This window comes from Sorghum bicolor, chromosome 3, assembly GCF_000003195.3.
Source record: "Sorghum bicolor cultivar BTx623 chromosome 3, Sorghum_bicolor_NCBIv3, whole genome shotgun sequence".
NCBI classification, from domain to species: domain Eukaryota; kingdom Viridiplantae; phylum Streptophyta; class Magnoliopsida; order Poales; family Poaceae; genus Sorghum; species Sorghum bicolor.
Genome location: NC_012872.2, coordinates 5,085,227 through 5,101,928, shown reverse-complemented (window position 1 = coordinate 5,101,928; position 16,702 = coordinate 5,085,227). Strand labels below are relative to the sequence as shown.

The window sequence follows — 16,702 nt, the reverse complement described above, 5'->3', positions numbered from 1 at the left end:
CCAGCAGGGCAGCATGGCTGTGCGCATGAGTGTGCCGTGTGCGAATCATTGGTGCATCCGCTACCTCCGAAACAGAAAACAAAATTAAAATGATTATCGGAACATGGGCACTACTTATTAATTAACCTATTATTACATTATTATTTGTTTGCTAGTAAGTAGTTAGTTAATTATTCCTGTCAAGGAGGGGAAAAAACATGACGTGATTTTAATCCATCCTTCTCGTCTCTCGAGTGTCCTCAAAGTACATTTCGTGGCTCTCTCTCTCTCTCTCTGCTTGTCCTCAACTCGAGCTCACCAACTATATATATACGTGCTGGCCGCGTCGATAATCACGGTGAGGACGACAGAGAGAGGGCACCGGACACGAGGTGCGCGGCGGCGGCATGGGCAACAGCCTGCGGTGCTGCCTGGCGTGCGTGCTGCCGTGCGGCGCGCTGGACCTGGTGCGGATCGTGCACCTCAGCGGCCGCGTCGACGAGTACGGCCGCGCCGTGTCGGCCGGGGAGGTGCTGGCGGCGCACCCGAACCACGTGCTCAGCAGGCCCTGCTCGTCGCCGCAGGGGGTCGGGGTGCGCAGGATCCTCATCGTGTCGCCGGACTCGGAGCTCGAGCGCGGGGAGATCTACTTCCTCATCCCGGCCGCGTCCGTGCCCGACGCCAAGAAGGCCGCCGCCGCCGGCGGAGGCGGAGGCGGTGCTGCCACGCCGACCCGGCACGTGCGCAGCAAGTCGGAAGGCAGCGTCGTCGCCGCCGCCGCCATCACCATCACCGACCGGCAGCTCGGCGGGGCCGAGTCGCCGCCGGAGAAGGAGGCAGCCAAGAAGAAGCAGCAGCAACACAAGAGGGCGGCCGCGCAGCAGCACCGGCGGCGCATGAGCACCGGCAGCCACGCCGCGCCGTGGCAGCCGCACCTCGCCTGCATCGCCGAGGACCTCTGACCCTGAGTGACCGGCGCGCGCACCCGTGTGTTCATGCTGCCATCGACCGATCGTTGGATTCCCCTTTGTTTTCACGTCTAGTGCTCTGCGTGGTAAATATTCCCGTTTTCTCGTCCCCTTCCATTGCAATTGTAAAAATTCGGCCGTCGTCACGTGTGATCTTCCCTTTCCTGTACCGATTTTTGAGCGTCTTTTTGTAACTTTGCATCAATTCAAACCGAAACTTGTACATAAAGCTCCACATTTCTATCTACAAAATTCATACGAATGCGTCGTTTTCGTCGGCGACAAATTTTTTTTCTCTCTCTCTCTCGCTACTAGAACGAAAAGAAAAGAGGATCCACCACCACCGATCTCGATCATAGCACCGCACTGCGGGTGCAGGGGAATAATCAAAATCAATAATGTTAGTTCGAGCGGCCTTTGAGATTCCGCGCAATGATTTTGGACGCTAATTGGTGAAGACACGCATCATTAGCGCGAGCACAGACGAGCTGTTGCTTTCTTAATTAATCTTATACAAAGATTAGTTTACGATCTTGGCCAAAATCCACAGCAATCAAGCTGTTTCTCCACCAAAAAAAAATATTGAATTTTAAAACATGGTCCTCTACCGGCTAGCTGACTTGCGGTTGAGCTGAGGAGCAGAAGACCAGATGATGCTGGAGCCCGTAGGATGGTTTGCATGAGCTTGTCGGCCTGTAGACTTCATTGGGCCGGGCTGGAATCGTCTCTCGCACCGTAGCTAACATGCGATGGGCTTGTTGTGCTTCAAGTAGGCTCGGCCCACTTGGAATCGTATTGCTGCATGGCGAGTCACGGGCTCACAAGGCGCTTTGTAGTTGGAGTCCGAACAGTTCGTCCACAACTGACAACTCCGAGGATCGCGTCAACACATGGGGAAGGGCCGAAGCCCGAAGGAACAAGGAAGTCGTCGTTCCATGGATGAAGGCGCGGTGGCAGGCACGCACCCTTTTTCTCGCAAAGCAGGCATATTCTTCGCCAAAAAAAAGTGTTGTTTTGTTCCATTCATCCATGCATGTGCCGCTTGACCAGAGTCAAAAGCACGATATGATCGGAGGAGACATGGCATGCTGCAGGGCAATAAACGTACAACCACCATCCAAAGCAGTCCTAAAATTAAGTTTTTTTTTAATTTTTAGCCTAAACTAAGTTTTATAAGTTTAACAAGATTTATGAAATCACTATTTATATTAATTATACAAATATTAAATATTTTAGTATAAAAATTTATTATTAATGATACTTAGATATTAGTATAATTACATATATTTATATATTTAGTTATAAATTTTTTTAGGGGACATTTAGTTATTACTGAGATCGATTAGCTCGTCAAAAAACCGAGAGCTTATCTATTGTTATTAAATTTAGATATATTGTTCGTTTAAGCTTATCAGCCGAATCTCTGCCAACCATTCAGTAATATTTTTTTCTCCTAATAAATTAGCAAGCCAAACAAAATAGTGTTTTTCTATCCCAATTAAATTAAATCAGCCAGCCAAACGAACAAGGCAGCCGAGTGAGCACGTGCTGCTCTCCCAGTTCTTTTCATATGAAAAGCTGGGGAAAAAAAACATCGCACAGCAAAACAGTACAGGAGACAGGACAAAGATCTTACGTTATCCATCGGCCCGTCTCAGCCAACAGTAGAATTAGCAAATACAAGCTGGAGTCACAGCTCACAAGTGCAGCTTGAATCTACCACAAACTACAGAAGTACTAGTACTTACTACGCTGCTGCTGCTACTGCTAGGTTCATTGATTCTAAATTAATTCAAAGATGAAGAACTGCCGCTACCAGTAGGCTAATTGCTAGAGGAATCCCATAATTTTGCAAAATGCAGTAAGAAATCATGGGCGATAGCCTACCTCCCTTCACCCAAGTCGCTTCCTCGCCTACAGCGTAATCCGCGAGAACTGCCGTCCGAGGCTGGGCTCCCGCCGGTGGCTCGTCGTCGTCGGCTTCCCGATGCGGCGTCGAATCCTAGACATCGCCAATGCCACCGTCCGTGCGCGACGCGAGCGGGACAACACCGCCGGCGGCGGTTCACGAGGTGCGGACGAGACCCTGCCGGAGGCAGACGGGAGCCCCTGGTGCGACCGCATCCACGCCAGGTGCCGCCGCTTCTGCGGCTGCACCGCGTCGACCTCGCCGCGCGACGTCGAGCCGGAGTCGACACCCGAGCCGCCGCCGCCGCCGCAAGCGCGCTTCCTTTTAGCGCCAGGCGAGGCGAGGAGGGGCGCGACGGTGCCCGCGCATCCACAGCTGCAGCCGCTCCCCTCCTGCTGGTGGCGAGCACCGGGTGCCGGGGGGCGCCCGCCGTCGACGTCCATGTCCTCTTCCGTGGCGGCGGGCCGGGCGGCGTCGAGGCTGAGCACCCTGACGAACATGTCGAGGTCGCCTCCTGGCCCCGCCAGGAGCTCGAGCTGGTCGACGGCCCCCTCGAGGCGGTCCACCTCGGCGCTGCAGACGAAGAGCGCCTTGAAGCCCGCGAGGAAGCGGCGGGCGGAGCTGGCGACGGCCGTGGCGCGGGCCACATCGTCGAGCACCTCCTGCCCCCGCACCGCCTCGGACCGGAGCACCTGCAGCCAGGCCGAGAACGACTCGTCCCGCACGGCCGCCCCCGCGCCGCCCTCGGCGGCGTCGACCACCGCGCGTACCTTGGAGACGAGCTGGCGCAGGCGGCGCCGGCGCTGGTCCACCCGCGAGTGCGCCGACCAGTTGGACTTGATGTAGCGGATGAACTCGCCCAGCAGGGCCGATTCGAGGATCTCCATTTTGAACAAATCGAGCTGAAGTGAAGTAAGTGGCACTGTAGCGGCAGTGAGGAGGCGGCGCGGTGTCCGTGGTGGGTGGGAGAGGTGGGGAAGAGGCGGCGGTAGTGTCTGTGGTGGGAGAGGTGGGAAGGGCCGCGCAAATGCGAGCCGTCTATTCTCGTCGTGTGGACTGGATGAATGTAGCTGTAGTACACCTATGCCATAGCCATGTCAGATGAGGAGACGGGGAGAGAGAAGCATCGCGAGTAGTAGTACTAGTACCTCACGTCGATCCTGGCGATCAGGATGGAGGGCCAGTGCAGGATCGTGGGAAGCATGCGATTAGCTCTGTTTGGCCGTATTTATCGTTGATCCTGTACGAGACTATGTCGTGTTTAGTTGTACTCTTTTCGTATAAAATTTAGATATCGTTTAAGATATGGTCTCTAAAACGTAATTTTAATATCTAATTTTGCTAAAAAATATTTAAGAAAAAATAATGGTTATGCTATAGCCCTGTCAGATGAGGAGACGGGGAGAGAGAAGCATCGCGAGGAGTACTACCTCCGTTCCCCGCAATTTGTGAGAGCGCGAGCGGCCAGAACCCCATCGCCGCAGCTGGTACTGCCGTCGTCTACCTCTACGGCTCTACGGCATCACATGTAGTTTTAAGCATAGTCTATGGTTGGACAATAATTGTTAAATACAAACAAAATTATTAAACTTTTTCACCCAGAAAACTAAATAAATCCTAAATATATGTGTCCCACGATTAGACAATAAAGTTAAATTAAATACCAATATTTTCAAAAAGCTAAGTCCATAAAATTAACAATCACAGAGAGCATAGCGTCGCAGACTCAGGATCTCTATTCTGTGATGTATACGATATCCAAATTTTCCGGTAGGTTTTTCTATCCATCCCTTTTCCGACTGTGATGTCCTCGTGTCCTGCACTTCTGCTTGAGAATTTTGTTCTGGAAACTCGTTTGTTTAGGCTTATCAACCGAATCTACCAGCTATTCAACAGTGTTTTTCTCTTGCAATAAATCAGTTAACAGTAATTTCTATCACGGTTTATTGGCCAAACGAACATCCCTATACCAAGCAGGAACTTTTTGCGAGAGAGGCGCTGGCAATCCCGGGACCTAACACCTCAACAAAGTTCTCTTTACGAATGCCCCTCCTTTGCTTGGACAGAGTACTCTTCCTCTTGCATCTTCTCTGTTTCTTAGGCCGTGTTTAGTTTCTAAAGAGAAAATTTTCGTGACACTGTAGCACTTTCGTTTGTTTGTGGTAATTATCATCTAACCATAGACTAACTAGGCTCAAAAGATTCATCTCATAAATCTGATCAAACTATGTAATTAGTTTTTATTTTTATCTATATTTAATACTCTATGCATGCGTCTACAGATTCGATGTGGCGGAAAATCTTAAAAAATTTTGGATTTTAGAATAAAAGTAAACAAGGCCTTAGTTCAACATAAACACGCACCTAAGGAAAGCTAGATTTCAGTGCAAACCAGCATGGCTCGTCGAAAGAACTGGTGGCACCTGAGTGTGATCCGTTCCTATCCCGTGAAAACCTTTCCATTTCTGGACTCAGAACAATGATAGATACTCCCTCTATACCAAATTATAAGTCATTTCAATTTTTTTAAGAGTCAAAGCATATGAAAGCATTCCGATTTTGCGTTGTGGCTGCCCTAAGAGGTTGTCATCTATTTATTCTCATGAATTTGAATCACAACTTACCTCATACTGTTCTTTGTGAGATTGTGGAGGATGCAGATGGCTCCCCTACCAAAATTACGTGTGTTTGAAGATTACACCGTTGCTGACTTGATTAAATGAACTTGAAGTATATAAACTTGAGCTCCTGGTGCTTTACATGTTGCCAAGTTGCCTCAAAGACAAAATAGTCAGCAAGTACACATGACATACATCAACGTGTAAATCTAATTTCTAATTTCCATTACTGGTTAACAATTTTCTCCTTGATTATTAATTGGTGTGCATATGTTACCTATTTCATAATTATGCTGAAATTGTGCTTTCTGGCAAAAAGAAAAAAGTAGGTAGATACAGTTAAGTAATTTCTTCCCTGTTATATCTTAACCGATCATCTTCTTTGCTGCAGGGTCAGGGTGATCACAGGTCAAAAATCATGCTGAGTCCTTTTCCCTCCTCAATACCGTTGATACTATATTTCTGGACTCTGGTAGACAGCATTGTAATACTTTTATGCTCAGATGACAGCATGTTAGTTAAGGTTTGAGCAACAAAATCTCAGATTATTATCTCTGTCTCGCACACAATCAGTCTGCATTCATATAAACAACGACAAAAACTGTAGACTATTGTTGCCATCTGAATGCGCACATACATACTTCTCTCTTTGTATTCTTTGAATAGTTGTTGTCATAACAAGCATACTAATAAAAAATTTCTTGATAACATGATACCCGGTGGTGGCATTAGTGATCAGAGATAGCCTTTTTGTTCCATTGTACATCAGGTATGAATACTTTGTGTACGTTTTGGGCATAGACAAACAACACGGGAATGATCACACTGAGCCATCCAAACGTCGCAGCAATGACGGATATGTTAAAATTAAATCTTTGCTTAGATATTACCTTGTAGCTAGCTAAGTTGGTATGGCAAACAGAGATGTGTCGAACATAAGAAAAAATTCTTCTGATGTTCTGATGATTATCTCCAAGTGATGACTATCAAAGAAAATGGGAATATGGTGGTACTGAAATTCCCAGATAGAGTGCATTATATTTCTTCTCAATCTTGCTCCTGCTTTTTAACATTTTTCTTGAAAAAGTTGCATGTTCTATGTATTCCTGGCTTCGTGCAGCAGGGCCCTGTGGCTAGTAGAGTCATGTTTTAACTAGCTAGGTTGTACTGTAAGTGTGCATTTGAGTATGGAAATAACAAATAGGGAACCTCTACTGTACTAATGTTTTGACACTCATTTGCATTTCGAGAAACTATTACCTGAAAGAATCTTTGCAGAAGAACACGTTTAATTTCAATGTGATAAGCGCAAGTATTCTAAAGCACTTGAATTACAATAACTTTTGCTGCAACTCATGGTATCTATCATTTCAGCAGGTCTAAATCACATCTATTATCATTAGTATCTATTTAAAATGTTTTGCAGAAAATACTTGACTATATGGTTACTCATTTTTTAATATACAAACTGAATTATTATACATAGCAGCCTCCACTTAGTCCCAAACTATAAACTACTATATGTTGGTATATAAATAGATTGTTATTAATAAAGTGACGCCGGACATGCGCTACGAGAAATGAACCGGCCAGATCCAGTATGGCGTGGCTGTGTTTCTAGTGAGAAATTACATTCCTTTCATACCGAGTGAGAGCACGTGCTGCCCTCCTAGTTCTTTTAATAAAGAAAAGCTGAAAAAAAAGACATCGCACAGCATAAAGATCCTGATGTTATCCATCGGTTCATCAGTCAACAGTCACCAGTCAACAGTAGAATTAGCACTAGTACTAAGCTGGAGTCCCAGCTCACAAGTGAATCTACCAATATCATAAACTAACCGATGTAGTACTACTAGCTGCTGCTACTGCTAGGTTCATGGATTCTGATTCTAAATAAATTAATTCAAAGATGAAGAACTACCAGTAGACTAATTCCGTCCACTAATTGCTAGAACAATCCCATAATTTTGCAAAATGCACTAAGAAATTATGGGCGATAAAGTACCTCCCTTCACGCCGTTGCTTCCTCCTACAGCGTAATCCGCGAGAAGTGATGTCCGAGACTGGGCTGCGGCCGGTGCCTCGTCGTCGTCGGCTTTCCGATGCGGCGTCGAAACCTCGAATACGCCAATGCCACCGTCTGGGCGGGACGCGAGCGAGGCAACGCCGGCTTACGAGGTGCGGAGGAGACCCTGCCGAAGCCGGACCGGAGCCGCTGGTGCGACCGCGCCCACGCCAGTCGCCGCCGCTTCTGAGGCTGCACCGTGTCGATCTCGCCGCCGCCAGACGCGCGCTTCCTCTTAATACTGTAAGATTTAATGTGATAGATAATATTTAAAAGTTTCTGATTTTTTGGGCGAATTAAATAAGACTTTTGGTGGTAGTGGTAGTAGTAGAGTGGCGTGGAGCAAGCGAGCGTTGTGCGCGCTAGTGGAGTCGTGCCGTCGTGCCTCGTGGAGAGCTCATGTGGGTTTGGGGCTCACGTGCTACCCAGCAGTCCAGCACCATGCCTAGCCGGCGCGAGGTATGCGGTCAATCCGACACGGCGGGTGCGGGAAGTGCAGGCGTTAGGCCGAGAACTCCCCAAAGACGAACACAAGCAGTATGCAACGGACGCGGTGCTGCCGTGCGTCTGAGGCCTTGTTTACTTAAAAAAATTTTGGAAAATCGACATAATAACATTTTTATTTGTATTTGATAAATATTATTCAATTATGAACTAATTAGGCTAAAAAGATTCGTCCCGTCAATTTCGACCAAACTGTGCAATTAGTTTTTATTTTCGTCTATAATTAATACACCATGTATGCGTCTAAAGATTCGATGTGATGAGGAATCTAAAAAAATTTTGCAAAAATTTGTGGGAAGTAAACAAGGCCTGATTACCACAATGGCACGGCCTGCTTGATTCTTGAACATCACGCATGTGAACCTATAATTTTTTAATTGTTTCTTATGTTTTTCTTGTTTTCTACACTGGGATTGCAAAACTCAGATAAACCTTGATTCTTGAACATCACGTACGTGGAACTACATTCTTTTCTTTATTTTTACACTGAGATTGCAAAACTCAAATAAAATTAGAGGAGGTGTTCACTTCTGACTAAAATAACAACCACTGTGGCTTTTTTAGTTCAATGCATATTGTGCATTCAACTAAAAAAATATACATGCACTGAACTAAGAAAAACTGCAGCAGCTGCAGCTTTAGTGAACACCTCTATAGATGCATTTAAAAAATGTTGTCTCGTAAATTATAGACAAACTGTATAATTAATTATTTTTATTTATATTTAATGCTTTATACATGTGTCGTAAGATTTAATGTGATAGGAAGAATGAATGTTTCCTTAATTTCCATTTCACGAGATCAGATTCGAAGGGACTTGGCATCATGTTTTTTTTTCCCAGAGGCCTGTGGGAGCCTGCAAAGCCCAACAACTTCCGTCCATCAACATAGCACGGCCCGCCACGGTCCGCAACCCCAAAATTTCCCGTTTCCCACCAGAAATCCACTCCAAAACCGAAACTTCCCACGCGCGCACGGCGCACGGCGCACCGCCCGCCGAAACGGCCAAAGGCACGAAACCCCCACGCACCCGCTGCTCGATCCGCCCTCCTGCCTCTCCGCCAATAGGAGCGGAGCCATCCCCATCCAACGGCTGGCGCCATCACTCGCGCCCCTCACGCGGATCGCGCCCCCATCCGACGCCTCCCAGCTCTTCTCCCGACTCTATATCATTCCCCCTCCACCATTCCGTCCCATTCATCCACTTCACCACCCCACCACCAGCAACCGCAACCGGAAAATCCCCAATCCCCTCGGCTTCGCGGCGAACATGTCGGGGCGCGGCAAGGGCGGCAAGGGCCTGGGCAAGGGCGGCGCGAAGCGTCACCGGAAGGTGCTCCGCGACAACATCCAGGGGATCACGAAGCCGGCGATCCGGAGGCTGGCGAGGAGGGGCGGCGTGAAGCGCATCTCGGGGCTCATCTACGAGGAGACCCGCGGCGTGCTCAAGATCTTCCTCGAGAACGTCATCCGCGACGCCGTCACCTACACCGAGCACGCGCGCCGCAAGACCGTCACCGCCATGGACGTCGTCTACGCGCTCAAGCGCCAGGGCCGCACCCTCTACGGCTTCGGCGGCTAGGCCGGCCACGTCTCGCTGTCGCTGTGGATCTAGTGTTGCTCCAGTTCGCAAGTTGTCAGTTGTGCCTAGGTTGGGAAAATGCTAGTTACTGTAGAACTGAGCAATCATCTGCATATGTTGTTGTCTGTTTCATATTGAATCGTATCCTGAAGAATTGGTGATGATGATGACTTGTTCAGGACTCCCAACATCTGACTGCTTTCGTGTGTAGTAGTGCGAACCATTTCAGTTCTTTTGCTGAACTTCAGACTTCAGTTCCATGGGTTTAACTTGAGCCATGATGTGTCCTACGCACATTGCATTTCATTTTGATGAGTTCTTGGATAAGGTTTGGTTTGCTCTGTAAAAGTCAGCAGAGTAAACAATTCACTTTCAGATTCATGTTGTGCTGTGCGTGTCTGAAAAAATGCCAATGCTCACTTGTTCAGATTCAAACACTTTGCTGTCGCTGTTGACTGCTTTTGTTTGTACAAGTGTGAACCATTTCAGCTCTTTTTGCTGAACTTCAGACTTGCAATTTCAGTTCCATTAAAAACCTTGAACCATGATTGTGTCCTAACTCCTACGCACATTGCATATCTGCACAACTGTACAGCAAGCTTATTCCTCTAACTCCATTTGGACCTTGTTTAGTTTACCCTAAGATCCAAAAACTTTTCAAGATTTTTTGTTATATTAAATCTTGTGGTATATGCATAGAGTATTAAATATAGATAGAAAATAATTAATTGCACAGTTTGTCTATAATTTGCGAGATAAAATTTTTTGAGTAAGGCCTTGTTTAGTTCGCCCTGAAAATAAAAAAGTTTTCAAGATTCTCCGTCACATCGAATCTTGTGACACACGCATGAAACATTAAATATAGGCATGAAACATTAAATATAGATGAAAAGAAAAACTAATTACACAGTTTAGCTGTAAATCACGAGACGAATCTTTTGATCCTAGTTAATCCATGATTAGATAATATTTGTCATAAACAAACGAAAGTGCTACAGCACCGAAAACTTTTCACTTTTCAGAACTAAACAAGGCCTAAGCATAGTTCATGGTTAGATAATAATTGTTAAATACAAATTAAAGTGCTACTGTTAAAATCTATTTTTTTATGTAAACAAGGCATTGATTTCGGTGAAACGCCTGCTTGGATAGGATTTTGTTTGTTTAAAAGACTGCAAATTAAATGATTCACTCAGCTGTGGATATATGCATGCTGTCACTGTCAGTACTGGCTCTAGGATATCACTGGTTTGGTGAACCGCAGAGAACAAGACTGAACTATAACTTTGCATCCCTCGAAAAATTTACAAGCATTTGCGCAACCTTAGGCTTTATTTAGATTTAAAAAGTTTTTGAATTTTGACAAACATAGTCCAATTATGGAGTAACTAGGTTTAAAAGATTCGTCTTGTGATTTACATATAATCTGTGCAATTATTTTTTGTTTTTATCTATATTTAATGCTCTATCCATGTGCGGCAAGATTTGATGTGATGAGGAATCTTGAAAAGTTTTTGGTTTTTGGGTGAGAACAAGGCTGCAAGTTTTTGTTTTCGATCAACTTCCTCTCTAATCTCGTCAGTTTACCGTTGACCTCTCTATTCACATGTCTAAACTATAATTCAGGAGTTGCATTACAAAGACGTGACAAGAGAGGGCATCGTCGCAGGGTACTTGGCCACTGCAACCAAACACGCTAAAAAAGAAGTGTGTGCGCGCACCCAAAGCCCACCCAGTGTCGACCTACATGAGCAAGTTGTATACAATCCATGCATACTGGAGCCGCACACTTTCACTTTATTGAAAGATACCGTATGCCCTTTTTATATATTTGGCCATTATTAGCATGTTCATTTGAATTTATCAGCCAAATCTGTCAGCCATTTAATAGTATTTTTCTCTCACAACAAATCAGCTAACAATATTTATCATGGCTTATTAGCATGATTAGCAAGATACCTTTATATATTTTGTTTAAGGATCGATCAGCATGCTGCCTTTGTGTAGCTTTCCGAAAAAGTAAAGAGTGTAGTCTAGTAGTACACGCTGTGTGTTTGGTTAGCTTTCAAAAAGCATGGAGAACCATATTTCATTTAACAAACCTCACCAACAACACATCCTGCAACCTTGACGACAAACACAGAAGAAATCTACCAACTCTGAGTTGGTTTGTATTTTATTTTACTGATGAAAGGGCAGAATTTGATTTTTTTTGTTTTTGTTTTTTGCAAGTAGGGTACAACTGAATTATGCTATTGCATAAGGGACAGAGCACGCAATGCTACCGAGGGTAGCTCGCAGACATCATCATCTCCTGCTCCAAACTATATCTTCTGCTCGATTCTTTAACATTTTGTCCTCCTTCAGTTGATGACGGACAATAAGTCATAATGCTATCATCCTCCAATTCTGCTACCGTATCTTCTCTCTTGTACTTCTTGGAACCCCAAAGCCCCTCTAGGGTATGCTCCACTTGTCGCATTGTTGGTCGTACTTCACCTCTGAAGTTTATGCAGGACGCTGCAAGTGCAGCAACTTCTTGGACTTCTTCGCCTCCCTCCTCTATAACTTGTGGATCTATTATCTGGACAAGATTTCCCTCAGCATGTTGGTCAAGAAAATGAGAAACAAGGCCATCGCCTTCAGTGGATAGATATGAAAATGGCTTCTTCCTAGTGAGCAGCTCCACTAGAATTACACCAAAGCTGTAGACATCACTTCTCTTGGTGAGACGGCCGGTCTGAAAGTACATAGGATCCAAGTAACCTCTTGTTCCCTGGATCCTTGTTGTCAACCCAGTTTTGTCAATAGGAATGTACCTTGAAGCTCCAAAGTCTGATATCTTTGATGTCATTTTATCATCAAGAAGTATGTTACTCGACTTGATGTCTCTATGGATTATTGGGATCGAAACAGCCATGTGAATATAGGCAAGAGAAGAAGCTATTTCAGTTGCGATCCTCAATCTATTACCCCATGATAGTGACCTTGGACCTTCAACATGGAGATGGTGACAAAGAGTTCCATTGGAAATAAACTCATAAACCAACAATGGCACCTCAGTCTCCAGACAACATCCAAAGAGTTTGACAATATTCTTATGATTGACTTGTGAGAGGATTGCTACCTCATTTATGAACTCGTCTATTTCTTTCTGGACTATAAGCTTTGACTTCTTGATGGCTACGACATGTAGGTCAGATAAGATTCCTTTGTAAACCGTACCGTGCCCTCCACCACCAAGTTCACGAGTTTTGTCGAAGTTGTTTGTCGCCTTTGCAAGCTCCTCCATTGGTATAATCATCCTTTCTGCGATGTCTGCCTTTTGTGACATCAACTGTTGCAACAATATAACGAGCAATGCAAACATCGAGAAACATATTCCTTAAACAAACACATAGTGAAATAGAAAGAGAGTGTGTGCATGTGTGCTTAATGAGTACACAATAAAATCAGTAGTGAGTAGTGATGACCTTTGCATCCGTCGGGGATGTAAGGGTTGCCCTGGTATCCGGTGTTGCAATGACACGTAAAGCCTTCGTTCTCTTTCCGGCAAAAACTATCCTTGCTCTTGCAAATGCTGCTAGTTATGTCTCCGGGGCACTGCCCCGACAAGTTGCCTGGCAGCGATGTGAAGCCTTGCTTAACTGCCCACCGTAGAACAAGGGGAAATGACATGTAATTGGTCATGTGAATCGACAGATCAGTTGGCCCAGCACTTCTATCTCTATACAGGATGTAGTTGCTTCTGGAGCTGCAGGTGGAGTTGCAACTGCTGATGATGCTGTCAGTGGAGTTTCTATAGTCGCCATACAGGGTGGCTTGCACGTTGCACCCGGAGAAGATGAACTCGTTCATGGCCGACACTGTATATGGCTCACCAATCTGAGGGATGTCATAGAAAACTATTGTGTAGGTGTTGCTCTCAATGTCTTTGAGGTTGGTGGGATTACTAAAGATCCTGGCGTGATGGATGACGTGCACCGTGGAGTCAGCCAAGGAGATGTTGACGACCTCAAGGGTGCCGTCGTTGCTGTGGAGAAGCAGCCGCGGGTCGTCATAGCCTGTGCAGGTCAGGTTGAAACCCAGCAAGGAGCAACCAGCAGGGCCGATGCCGAAGGGGTACGGAACTCTCACGTCACCACAGCTGGTTTTGCAGTTGGGGTGCAGCCCTAACGGCACCGGAGCCACAGTAGGTGACTGTAGCGCATCATCTGCTGCAAAAATATAGGGATTACGAAATTAATTACTAGTCTTATTACTGTAGCAACATTTGATTGATCTGAGCTTTATTATTTTGCGTCCAAGAAGTGCGCCACAGGACATACAGGAGTGTACCGTGTACATACTGACCTCTAGTGGATTTAATCTTGACACAGCCACCACTTGCGCTGGGATTGCCAAAGGTTCCATGTGGGCACCGGCATTCCATTGAGCCGATCGTGTTGATACATTCACCGAAGCATTCAGTTTCATCCTTGCACTCGTCGATATCTGCATGCATAGCGGAGGGAAAACTGTTTAGTATCCTAGCTTTATTTGTGTTTGGATAACAGAAAAATAATCCTACACGTTCATCACTCTCAAAGCCTAAATACGTAGTACACTTCTAGTTAGTTAGAGAACAATATAATTTTGCAAGGCGTCCGTACGTATAGATAGTTAGATGAAGATAAATTACCCACCACAGCTCTTATGCAAACAATTAACTCAAAACACCTCCAAACCGATGCAACTTCTATGTCAAACCTTTTTTAACTTCCAATAATATGACTAGTACCAAACAAAAATTGGCAACATAAAAATGATGTTAGAGCATCTCCAACAACTCCTCAAATGAACTTGCTATCTTTATAAATTTGGCAAAACCACAAAAATTCTTCTCCAACAGTTCCTCAAATACACTTGCTATATTTCCCAACTTGCTATTCAGGGGTCTCGCACGCGGATATATCCGCGCGCGGCTTCGACTGCGAATCGTATTCTCGCGTCGTATTCTCTTCCTTCGACGTCTCGTCTCCTCTTCCCATCGGCGTCGTCTCCTCTGATCTCTCCCTCGCCGTCGTCTTCTCTGGGCGCGACGAAGGTGCCAGCCTGCCAGGACGCCCATCTCTCCCTCGCCGTCGTCTTCTCAGGTACGTTTTCGCCGGAGCTTGTCCTTACGGTAGTCTCGTAGTCGTTGGGCCGAGCAGGGTCGTACTTCTCCAGCACGGTGGACTGGACGGCAACGAACGCGGGCTGGAAGGAGGTGGCCGGGGTGGGTTCGGCGGCAACGACGGGGGGAGCGGGGAGGCGAGGAAGGGGCTGGAGAGGAGGCCGCACTTTGCGGCGAGCGCGTGGAAGGCGGCGGCGGCGCCGGGCACGCGGAGCGCGGTGGCGGACTTGAGCGCGAGCGGGAAGGTGTGGGCGAAGGAGGGGTCGGTGAGCGGCGGGAGGTCGAGGGAGGACAGCATGCGGGAGAAGAGGCCGAGCGCGTCGCGGTGGCGGGCGGCGTTCACGTCAGGAGAGATGCGATTTGGGGAACAAGACGAGAGTTATCCAGCGTGTTGGGTTTTTTTCACTATGTGCATGTTCCTGTTTATGGCGACGTGCATGATCCTGTTGGGTTTCTGTTGTGTCCAAGTGCTGCTGCTGTTGGTGGTGTTGTTGGTGGCCGGCAAAGCAATGCGTCAAGCTGGTGCTGACCAGGTGCTGCTGCCGACCAGGTGCTAGTTTTATGAATTTTACCAAGTTAGAATACAATACTGTTGGAGAGAATACTTTTTTTCACTTGCCAAATCAATTAGCAACTTGCTAAAACTGAAGATTTAGCAAGTTAATTTTACCAAACTCTTGGAGATGCTCTCATCACGAAATGAAGTTAAGAGATCTTGAATAAATATTATGAATCAAAGGATACAAGAAGTCTTAATAAGAAACAAAAAAAATTAAGCGGTTACACAGAGGCTTTTTCCATCCATTGATTTAGAAGATGTGCTAGGGATTTTTGCTGGAAGATTCTTAGAGATATTGGTGGTCAAAGATAAAAAAAAAATATTCGAACTTGAAACAATCTTAATTCTTAAACATAGCTACTTATGGATAGCTAGGAATTTAGAGCTACCCGATCATTTTCCCATGCAGTGGCGGATCTAGATTTTAAGACTAGCGCCTTTAAGGTAGGAATATTATACAATACACATGAATACACGATGAGTTGAAAATAAACACATGAATCCAATTGAATTAAAACCTAAAAGAAATTCATTACAGACTCTGTACAAAAACTAACCAGGGGGCAGGCCGACAGCCGGTTGACGGACGACGGCCAGGACACCAGGGGCTGGGCGCTGGGGCGGGGGGCCTGGAGCTGGAGGGCAGGGGCGGCGCGGCGCCCTGCTGCCTGCGCAGCACGGGCGGGATGCCGAGATGGGCGGCGCCGTGGCGGGATGGCCGGAGCCCAGATGGGCAGCTTGGGGGCCGCCGGATGGGCAGCCCAGAATCCGGCGGCGTGCGGCGCATCGGTGGCCGGCTGGGTGGCGCCGGCAGGCGGCACCGCGGCAGCTAGCTCCTCGGTGAGACGCGCGCTCGCGACCTCGCCTCGTGGCGCGGCGCTCTTGTGCGTGGGGAGAAGACGGACACGTGACCAGGGAGAGGTGAGGATAGCTTTGTTCTGGGGCCTTTGTTATTGGGCTGAGAAATACTCAGTCCCAAATAATAAATTATTCTAAGAATTTTGGAGAGTCAAAGTTTTTCAACTTTGACCAAATTTATATAACAAAATAATAATATTTTTGGTACCAACCAAGTATCATTAAATTCTTTGTTAGTTATATATTCATAGTGTACCTATTTTATAACATAAATCTTTATATTTTTGGTAAAACTTGAAAATACTTTAACTCTCCAAGATTTTTAAAATAATTTATAATTTAGAACGGAGGAAATACATGGTGTGTGTTATTGGGGCCGGGGCTGCAGATCCACACCTGTTTCTATGAAGCATGCCATGGATTACAGTCAAAGTTCATAAAATATGATGGCCAGTTAAGGTCCTGTTTAAATTAGAGATGAAAATTTTTAGATGTCATATTGAAT

At 46.1% G+C, this 16,702-nt stretch overlaps 3 protein-coding genes and 1 pseudogene across 3 annotated transcripts; 2 read left to right on the top strand and 2 right to left on the bottom strand.

The window, feature by feature from the left end:
* Nucleotides 264–1,241, top strand: LOC8078509. The gene has a single exon (XM_002457242.2). It carries the CDS (start codon nt 387–389, stop codon nt 939–941), a length of 555 nt encoding a protein of 184 aa, XP_002457287.1. The 5' UTR covers nt 264–386; the 3' UTR covers nt 942–1,241.
* On the bottom strand, nt 2,558–4,014 carry LOC8056570. The gene has a single exon (XM_021455584.1). The coding sequence runs from the start codon at nt 3,741–3,743 to the stop codon at nt 2,862–2,864; it is 882 nt and encodes a 293-aa protein (XP_021311259.1). The 5' UTR covers nt 3,744–4,014; the 3' UTR covers nt 2,558–2,861.
* LOC8078508 (histone H4) lies at nt 9,233–9,894 on the top strand. Its single transcript, XM_002457241.2, has one exon. It carries the CDS (start codon nt 9,314–9,316, stop codon nt 9,623–9,625), a length of 312 nt encoding a protein of 103 aa, XP_002457286.1. The 5' UTR covers nt 9,233–9,313; the 3' UTR covers nt 9,626–9,894.
* LOC8078507 lies at nt 11,768–16,259 on the bottom strand (annotated as a pseudogene).